Source organism: Dermacentor albipictus, chromosome 6 (genome assembly GCF_038994185.2).
Source record: "Dermacentor albipictus isolate Rhodes 1998 colony chromosome 6, USDA_Dalb.pri_finalv2, whole genome shotgun sequence".
In the NCBI taxonomy this organism is placed as follows: domain Eukaryota; kingdom Metazoa; phylum Arthropoda; class Arachnida; order Ixodida; family Ixodidae; genus Dermacentor; species Dermacentor albipictus.
Window position 1 is genome coordinate 7,296,032 of NC_091826.1, and position 10,438 is coordinate 7,306,469.

The following is a 10,438-nucleotide window of genomic DNA, read 5'->3' on the forward strand; positions in this document are numbered from 1 at the left end:
TGGTAAAAAATTTTATTATTAGATGCTTTACTCGAGACTACATTTACCACAGACATACATTTGAATTTTTAATATGATGAGATAGTAATTAGACAATTAAGAAAATTGGACTAATTCATTTTTTACTGAAATCATCAGACAGTTTGTTCTAATGCAAGACTTGAAATCCATCATTGAGTGTCCTTATAAAGCCATGATCTCGCTCTGTTCATGCTCAGCCAACAGTGAGGTGTGAATAGTCAAATCACTTCTGGGAATCTGATAAGGGCATGATAGTTGTGCTCCTCGGCAGTTCAGTTTTTGTGTTTTGGATAAAACTGGCCCGATGTCATCACATTGCAGAAATTATCAGTGTCAGCTTTTCTGTATGTCTGGAAATAATTTTGAACTCCTCGGATGACAGACTTGCATTAGGGCCATTTGTCCCACTCTTGGTAAGACACTCAACTAGTCTAACTTTTATAGTTACTCATCTATTTGTTGCTTCAAGTCACAATAAAATATACGCCTTCCTGGTAAAAGCAATCCCGAGGAAATAAATTATTACATGTTCCCTATTTTAAAGGAGATCCAGTGACATTTTCTGAAATGCCCCGTATGATAACATAGACTAAACCTTTGTAATACAATATGATAGGTGCAGTAGTACTGGTTGCCAGATGTCTCTTCAGGATGACTTTGCTCTCCCAAGAAAGATGAAGCTTCACTTCCTGTACGTGCGTTTTTTTTTCTTTGAAGTAAACTGAGAAACTATGGCTTAGACCACACTTGCTTGCCCTTCACACTTAAGCACTAATAAGGTGCCTAGGCAGAAATGACTTGATGTGATTTCACATCCCTGAACTACACTCTGGGCTATGAAAGATGCCATAGCGGTTGACTGTGGAATAATTTTGGCCACCCGGAGGTCCATTCATAACCTGAATCTTAAGTGCATGTGTTTAGTAGACTCCCACGTACTCCGAGGCACAGGTCAGTTGTTGGGTCTCAAACGTGCTCTTGGGACAAATGAACGACAGCACATTAGTGAAAACAATGAAAAGGGCATGTTTTGCACCTTTCATACACTTATGCCAGCTAGCCGTATGAAAACCCACAGAACATGCCAATGGGTTCGCAACAAATCGAGGAAGTCTGACTACCTGCGACCAGATAGCGAGCAAATATGTTTGCTCCCATGCTGAACACCAACGCGACACCGTTCGCATGACTGTACACGCGAACGGTGTTTATCGTGTTTATACATTCCAGTGTCCTGCTCCTGAGCCTTTCGCAAGACTGTCCAGTGAATGGCGGGAGAGCATGCGAAATGTCCGAGCTGCTCCCCAACCCCAAGCCAAAGAGGAATGACCTATTGCCTTTTGCGCTCAAGTAACCCAACCTTTAGGTGGCGCTAGCAGCGCAGCACTCGCTCCGACACTTAGCCACGCGGAGAAAACATCAGGGGACACATGAGAGTCTAGCGTCCTCACACAGTATAGCTTCATATACGTACAGACATACATGTATTATGAACCTTGTTAGGAGCAACAAACTTGATGCCTTGATATTTGCTACATTTCAGATGCCCTGTCGAGTGAGCCTGACATATCCCTGTTTGGAAGTGAGTAACACTCTGCTCTGGTCTGGAGAGACTGACCACAGATATGAGCGAACATGCGTCCTTCGTATCATGCAGGGTCAGATGTTCTGGAAGCAACAGCACAGTACGACTTTGTGGCGCGCTCAGAGCGAGAACTGTCATTTCGGCGGGGTGACAGGTTGATGCTCTACAGCCAGGTATCGGCAGACTGGTGGCGGGGCCACTTTGACGGCAAGGACGGCCTTGTGCCGGACAAATACATCTTGCTCAGCATCAGGTAAGTTTGGCAGCTTGCAATGATGTGGGACTGGAAGCTCTTCTTAAAGGAGCACTAAAGAAAGAGGAGCACTGGATTGGTTTAGGTTGGTAGGTTGTCAGCTTTCAAACGGAGCAGAAAAAAATTTCATGCCTCGAGTGCAGTGCCAACAGCCACAGATTTCAAGTTTTCTTGCATTTGAATCCCTGTGCAGAAAGACAGTCCCAAAGTACTGCCAGGTTCAGCCTTTTCCTACATTTAGAGAGGGAAAGTGATTGTAAAGAGGAAGAAGTGCTATTATCTGCAACCATTTAGGGAGCACGACTCAGTGCCTTGGGAAAGGAGAGGGGAGATATAAAAAAAGAAAGAAGAAAGAGAAGGTTGAGCCGTTCGCAGAGCCATTTCCTGTTAGCAGTAGCAAGGCAGCGGATTCACAAGTTACGTGACAGCCCCGTGTCCTCCAGGAATATGAGACGGCGCCTGAAGGCGGAGCTGTAGTGCCAGCCGGTGAACGGCAGTTGCGATGGTGAGACCGTAGGGAGCCCCAGGCATCGAAATGATGCATAGAGAGAAGACCTCTGTTTGCAGAAAGCGGGGCAGAAAAAAGGAAGATGCTTGATTGTTTTGACCTTGCTGCTTGCTGAGCAGGCTGAGGATGGAGCTAGGCCTTTGCTTTACCTTTGGAATGCCGTCTTGGAGCAGCCAATTCGGAGGCGCAGCAGGAGAGACGGCTTGCCTTGTGAGGCCATGTTCAGGAGAGAGGCACGGGGGTTCGGCGACTGGCAACGCGCCGATCCGGATGGAACGCTGTAAGGTACCGCTGCAACGTTTGCCATGCATAGTCGAAGGCCATTACAGTGGAGATGACTGGTACAGTGGTGTGGTGTGCTGCCTTTACCAGGGCGTCGGCCTCCTCATTGGCCTGGATCCGGATGGGAGAGCTGTCGCTGCCTCTGCAGTGACAGCTTCAAGCCACTCGAAATAAGGATATGAAGCTTTTCCGCACAGCAGGGTGCTTCCATGGTGTGCAGTTGCCATCCAGCACTGTCGGCACTGCTCGACGGCATATGGCCACACTGGGGTGGACGAGGAGGGGTGATACGGAGAGGTCCACTATCAGAAAGTAGGAAACAACTTCCTGCAGAGCTCGCTGCAACCAGGACCGAAGGGCTGGAAGACTCCTAGTGGAACCCTGTGTTTGCAGAGCTACATCATCGGCACCTATGGAAATGTAGACGCGATGCTGGAGGTCAGCTGGAAAAGCAAAATGGAGAGACGCCAGCGCTAAGTTGAAAAGGAAGGGGCTCAGAACCGATCCTTGTGGCACTTCGAAACAGAGTGACCATGGGGAGCTCATAGCCTTTCCCACTCTTCCTCACAAGGCAGCACCTTGTGAGGAAGGCTGTGACAAAATGCCTGAAACATTCTGTAACAACATGGTCATCATCAGAAGTGCTTTCTGCGTCAAGAAGCACAAGGAGTGCCACTTCAGCAGAAGCTCTGGCATCCTCCAGGGATGATGCGATGTCTGCACTTGAGTCGGCAGTACACTGGTGATGGCAGAACCCAGTCTGCTGTTGGGAAGAAGTTGAGAGCTCATGAAATCCACTCGAGGTGCACTAATGCTACAGACTCGAACACTTCCCAGGCCGCTGAGGTGAGAAAGATGGGCCTGTAGGAGGTGAGTGCCTTGGACACGAGAATGTGATCTTTTTGTGTGAAGGCAACCGGCCAATAAACCCACACATGCTACCTGAAGGCATCAATGTTGCCGGATTCGAGACCCTCGTTATTTAATATATGAGAAGAAAAAGGGTTAACCGAGGAGCCCGATTTTTATGAGTCATATCATAAGAAGCCAACAAACACTGACACCAAGGACAACACAGGGAAAATTACTTGTGCTTAATGAATGAATTAAAGAAATTATAAATTAATGTAAATGAAATTGGATGAAAAAACAACTTGCCGCAGGTGGGGAACGATCCCACAACCTTCTCGTGACGCCTGCGGCAGAAAGGATGTTCTACATCCGCCGCCAAGGTCTCTAAGTAGCGGCGCTGGCTAACACTCCTAGGGTTTTGCTAGGAAACATAATTAATAAAAAAAAGTGGATGGGGAAACGGTATCAATTGGTAGAGCATCGCACGCGAAATACGAAGGTTGTGGGATTGTTCCCCACTTAGGGCAAGTTGTTTTTTCATCCACTTTCATTTCCATTAATTCATCATGTCTTTATTTCACTTATTAAGCACAAGTAAGTTCCCTTGTGTTGTCCTCGGTGTCGGTGTTTGTTGGCTTCTTATGATATGACTAACAAAACTCGGGCCCCTCGGTTAACCCCTTTTCTTCTCGTTTATTACATAACGAGAGTCTCAAATCTGGCAACATCGATGCCTTCAGGTAGCATGTGTGGGTATATTGACCGGTTGCCTTCACCCAAAAGGTAACGTTCTCGTGACGCCTGCGGCAGAAACAATGTTATACGTCCGCTGCCAAGGTCTGTGAGTGGTGGCTCTGGCTAACACTCCCAGGGTTCTACTAGGAAACATAAATTTAAAAAAAAAAAAAGTGGATGGGGAAACGGCGCCGTGGTAGCTCAATTAGTGAAGCATCGCGCGCGAAATGCGAAGGTTGTGGGATCGTTCCCCACCTGCGGCAAGTTGTTTCTTCATCCACTTTCATTTCCACTAATTTATCATTTCTTTATTTCATTTATTAAGCACAATTAATTTCCCCTGTGTTGTCCTTGGTGTCAGCGTTTGTTGGCTTCTTATGATATGACCTTCTTGGTAATTGCACATGTCCATTCTGTTTGCATGAGGTGATAAGGCATTTCTACAAAAGTGACACCAGGATAATCCTCTCTGGAGTTTCTCATGAGTGCATGAGTGCTTGTGTGAGCCATAGAAGACTTGCTTTTTTGTTTTTGTTTTAAAGCGTGGATGGACAGATGCTGGTGCAGTATGTCGTAGTGGGAAAGGCTCCTTCCGGATCCTTTCTGCTTGTTACTGTTTATAACATCTGCACGACGTCAGGTCAGTTCATGCTAGTACAGTTACACCTCAATATAATGAACTTCAGCATAATGAAAATCTCGATATAGCAAGGTATTTAACCTTTTATTATTGTCCATGGAACACCATGTATTTAGAATATCAGTATAACGAAGTGTTTATAAGGAATTTCAATATAACGAAATTCTACTGCCACTGGGACGGAATACGGAGACAATAAATGGAAACATTCGCAAATGCAGATATTCAAATAGTTCAATTAGAAGTGGCTCCTTGCGAATGCACCTCTCAGACTGCGCTGTGCGACTAAGAGTGACCAGAGCAGCATCATGTTCCATATAAAGTCAAAGTGCAATAAGACCCTATTGTGCCCTGCTTTCTGCGGGTGCGAGTGAAAGCGTGCGACGGTGAGCCGACAAGGATAGTGGCGTGATGTGCACAGTCTTCCTGTGCAAGCAAGAGGAAAGGCGGGGAGCAGAGCAAGCTTGTGGTAATGCGATCAAGTGTGTGCGGGTCAAAGGCAGGTTGGTGCATACCTTCTTTTCTAGCGCACACGCAGCCTGTACACCTTGTTTTAGAGGTAATCTGCAGCATATGCCATGGGTGGGCATGCCAAGATGACGTGGCATCATGTTGCCTGTCTTTCCATGCAGTTAGTACTGTAGGTTGCATAATCTAGAGTTTCAGGGACGCATTGAAGCAAGAGGCAGAGGAAGTCTTTGGTCCCCACTGCCGGCCGCTTTTCATGATAGCATCGTCTCACTGCGGGAGGCACTATCAGCCAAAGTAGCAGAGTGGTCGCGAAAATGTGGCTAGCCTCGCTTCGTGCTGTCAATGTTCATTTTTTTTTCTTCCGTGTACTGATTCTATAGCTTGCTTAATGTGCTTGTTTAAAAATATGCTTTTGCATCAGTACATGAGTGTAACACTTGTTTAAAGGGTTACCAGCGGTATTTATATGTTTTTATCTCTCAAGGTTTCATTTTTCTTTAATTTTTGTTTGCCCTGCTAAGTGGTGTGTCACCTGGTGGGAAGGGTCTTTGACACTTTGTCAGGCACTAGTCTGCCTTTTTGTCAATTACCTTGACAGCTATGTATTCGTTGTCTAAATAAACTTGTATTGTATTGTGACGATATTGTCAACACGGCATGAAAGTGCATGTTTCCTTGCCAACTCTCAAGTTCAACAAAGTTAACTTTTTTCATTCAAACCCTTTCTTCTGATTGCCCCAAAATTAGGGAAACTTGGAATGCCTTCCGTGTAAGAAGAATGCAAGAGAAACTATACTGTTTGCATAAAACGTCAAATTTCAATACAATGAAATTTCAGTATAACGAAGCAAATTGCTAATTTTGCCGACTTTGATATATCGAGGTGTAAGTGTATGACTAGAGGCAAGTCCTACTTGTCCAGACCACAGTGCGAAATTTTTCCCTTTGTTGAAGCCAACCACTATAACTTCTTTTCAGGCTGTGAGCGCTAAATCTTTTTTTTTTTTTCATTGTCTTTGTGATGTCTTTACTCTGTCATTCCCTGTCAGTTTATTGTGTGCTGTGATCGAATAGACATGTATGACCAACTAGCCCACCAGTTTGTCCTGATTAAATCAACTTGTTTTGTGGTTTGCACTCCTTTCATTATCACATGTGTCATTAGCTTTATAGCTAATACCCATTGTGCTGGAGAAAAGCCTTTTTCTCAGTGAGGTATCCCTTCTTTTATAAATTGGGTGAATGTCAATATATTCTTACATGTATTATGATGTTTGAAGCATGCCAACATTTTATTTTTGAGGCAAGGAGGGAGGGTGGGGTGTGCACTGCAGTCTCATTAGAGAGAAAATTATCTTTATACAAGCACTTTTGCAGCCATAGGAATGCTATCACCAGAGCCAAGGCTTGAACCGATGGCATCGCAGTCAGTAGCTCAATGCCGCAGTTAGTCGGCCACTACCATAGTGGATCAAAACTGAAATGGTCCATGGTATGCGCAGATATATGGTGCTCATCATGGAGAATGTGCCTGGCATGCAGCTGCGCTCGCATCACATTAGCCATCAACTGTTTCACTGCCCACTAGTTTGGCCCGTGAATACATCTGGCAATAACTTGTCCATTGATTATGCCAACCACCAGTGCGAGGCACGCATCATGCACAGAGCCACAACTGTGGGGACTGCTTCATGCATGCAATGTGTGCCAAGCAAGTTCTTCTGCTTGCAGCTCTTCAGCGAGTACTAATAGCCACAGTATAAAAAAGGGCACCTAGGCAAGTGTCATGATGATCAAAGGAAATTAAAGGGCCCCTAACCTCTCTGAGCTCAAGGATTTGATATATAGTGGTAGTTGTGTACCAGTCCACAATGAACATACAGCCAGAAGAATTTTTGAAAATAATGGTCTTGTAACAGCGTTACAGGTGTCGTATGAATTACGGCAGGTGTTGTAGCACCTGCCGCAATTTCTGGCTTGGTTTGCTACACTCCCCATGGGCACTCCCTACTCTCCACTGCATAATTCTTTAAACTCTGCTTCACTGACTTCACACAGTGCAGCAAAAGCTACAGCTAGCGTCAATGACCCAGGGTAGGTAACCAGAAGACAGCTCCTTCATTGTTTATCTCTGGTTGCCCCCTATGCGATGTTGACTGAACGAAAGCTTCACAGAGCAGGGTTTGTACGTAACAGGACATCAAGGATGACAAATGCCCAATTTCAAGGAGGGGGAAACAAACTTTATTCGTGCATGTACAATGGAAAATAGTGAAATCTCATTCATCTTAGCTGAAGTTTCTTGGAGTTGCCGAGTACGACTCGCGTTTCGAGCTCTTCAAGTGGCTTTTCAAACTTTAGTTTCCCATTGTAATGATTTCAGTCGGCTTATAGCCTGACAGCTAATAGTTTCCGGCTTCAGCAAAAGATACTCATCATGTTAAAGCCAAATGGCACACCCTTACTTTTCGCCAGGAATTTCTAGAGCCTAGCACTCGAAAATGGAGCTATGATGACTGCAGTGTGAACCAGCTAGCAAAACAAAAAAAAAATATTGGTACAGCTTGGTCACTTGATCTGGCTTTGTCTAGCTCCACGATGACAATGGCAATTTAAACACACCTGTCATTGGTGGCTGGGGACACGCCACATTGCATAGCTTGGCGACACTTGGGAAAGAAAATATCCAAGAATGTTTCCTGATAGACAATGCCGGTGGTGCAGAATTTGTTACTTTAAATGTTTGGAAGTTGCCCCCAACCCCAGTTTTCAGGGAATTCAAGGAGCACCTTTATTCTCAAGGATCAAGGAGTTTTAAGGGATTTCAAGGAGGTGTGCAAGCCCCGACAGAAGGATCAGTGATACACAATGGGAAACTCCCTCCTCTCATCTCTGAATGCACAGCCGGCGCTTGCATCCCTTGTGGATGGACCATACAACCACTCTTACATCACACCCTACTGGTGTCATGACGTGCAAGTAAGGGATCTGAAAAGCTCAAAGAGGAGTTCAGGATATAACTGTACATATACATTTTTTTATTTGTAGCTTCTCCGCAATGCCCGAGGTGAATTCCCGGCCTTTTGCACATCGTGTGCATATTTGTTTAAAATGTATTGAAAATTACTAAGCTGGTTTAGGAGACATTAAAGCTGACTGAAAATGTGCTGCAGTTAGCCATCTCATAGCCACACTTGACAGCTGTCGTCAATTTCTCGTCACAGTTGTAGTTCAAAATACAGAAATAGACCAGCCATTGTGTGTACGTCTACTAGCAGGAACTGGTTGTGGTCAGTGAAAGGGGGAAATTGGCAGAAAGTAGTGTCCTACATTGTCATGGTGCTTCAGATTTCTGATGTATTGAAGAACGTCCTTGTAAACACAGTTTGTGATAGACACAAAATGGTTACTGCTACAGTGCAAGGAAATATCACCATCATATTCCAGTTGATGTTCCACTTCAGAATATTTCTGAGAAGAGCCCTGTAAGGTAACTGCTCGAGCCAAGCTGCTCCGAAAGTGTTGTTCTTTTTGTACAGGCAGGCCGGCTGACACAGTGTCCTCAATATACGTTGGACTGCTGGGGGCCTCTGTGGTTAGTAGATTTTGTAATTGTTGGTTGTGACGGAGGTTCTGGGCCAGCCTGCCTTAACCTTTTCTGCATTCTCATATTGCGCTGCGAGACTATTCTTCATGCTCAGAGCAGTGTGAAACAACGGATAAGCTAGTTGCTTTAGGGCATCCGTGGAATATTCTTATCAAGTTACTCTGGTTGATAATTACATTGAACTTTGCAAGAGTAGGAACTATAGTTATCCAAAAGAGGGAAGGAGTTCACTTTCATTCCAGACATGTTTATTTGCAAACTGAAGGCAAGATGAGAAATTCTTGCCAACAAAAAAAGCAACTGTTCTTGCAAGTTTGCTCAAACACCCATTTAAAGAAAAGTAAGTCTACTAGGAATGGACAGGGTTGTCCGTTTCTTAATTGATGACAGCTGTAGTGATATAATTGCAGACTCGCACTGGGGACGATCACTTTCGGCGATACTATTTCTTCGGCTATCAGGCACATGCTGATTGGCTGGTCGAGCACCATGTCATGTGAACGCGATAGTGTCACCGAAAGCGAGTGTCCAAGAATACATCCCCTGATATCCTATGTTTTTGCCACTGTTTCTGCGTGATGCCTTACCAAGAAATAATGTGCACTTTGGAACTTTATTCACACATTCATCATTTCAAACTTGCAGAAATCTGCACTTCAACAATCACCTGTTAAAATGCGAAGTGCAGGAGTAAATGTTTTTCATTTGTCTCAGGGCCTCGCCTGCTATCATGTCCACCACTGTTGTCATGCACCAACATCAGTGTGCAGATGGCACTTTTTTCACTGGGCTCTGAAGAGTGCGCAAATGTGTAGGAATTCCTTGCCGCCTCACCACTTGCAACGCCGTGCTGTTCTGCAGAAAAAGTCTGATGCAGTTGACGCTCTCATGGCAACAAGGCGAATTTGGCCATTGATAATAACCAGCAGTTGGCTTTTATTTTGTGGCAGAAAGGGGCTGCTATCTCTGGAAGTGCTCTGGCAATGGAGTTGAAAGAGCCAACTACGTAAATGTGCCGCTTGCAGTGCGAAATTGTGTGAAAGCCCCGTGTCAGGGGTTATTGCTAGACTTCAAAGGGGCCTTAGCTGGCATAGTTTCCTGTCAATGTCAAGCCATAGAAAGTATTGCTTGCGGTCCTCAACATTTTGTCGAAATAAAGTTCATGGAATATTACCAGAAAAAAATCTGGCACTGAGGCCACTCTACCACTAAGGGAACGATGGTAGGATATGAATTAGTGTACAATTTGGCATGGCTTACACTGTGGCTCCGCCACATGGCATGCCTTTGAGTAGTAAAGTGTTCTGTGTAAACTGGTATACTTCATGTCATGAAATTACAGCAAATGGTAGAAATGAGTTCAAATATGCTCTCCTGCAATGATCAGCACAAGTTAAGTGACAATTCTATTATCGTAAAACCGAAAACCAGAAGTTCATTATTGTGAAGTTTACATGATTGCCATGCTGTGTGAAGCATTGTAC

At 44.8% G+C, this 10,438-nt stretch overlaps 1 protein-coding gene across 3 annotated transcripts in view; it reads left to right on the plus strand.

Moving 5' to 3' along the window:
- The window catches only part of LOC135901398 (SLIT-ROBO Rho GTPase-activating protein 1-like), a 56,813-nt gene that overhangs the window by 45,254 nt on the left and 1,121 nt on the right, over positions 1-10,438 (plus strand). For 2 of the 3 annotated variants that reach the window (XM_065431149.2, XM_065431150.2), the window contains exons 13-14: positions 1,565-1,603; positions 1,679-1,859. In XM_065431149.2, coding sequence (XP_065287221.2) covers positions 1,565-1,603; positions 1,679-1,859 — 220 coding nt within the window. Of the gene's footprint in view, positions 1-1,564; positions 1,604-1,678; positions 1,860-8,886; positions 8,943-10,438 lie in introns of all 3 variants that reach the window. The other variant, XM_065431151.2, reaches the window with a different exon arrangement.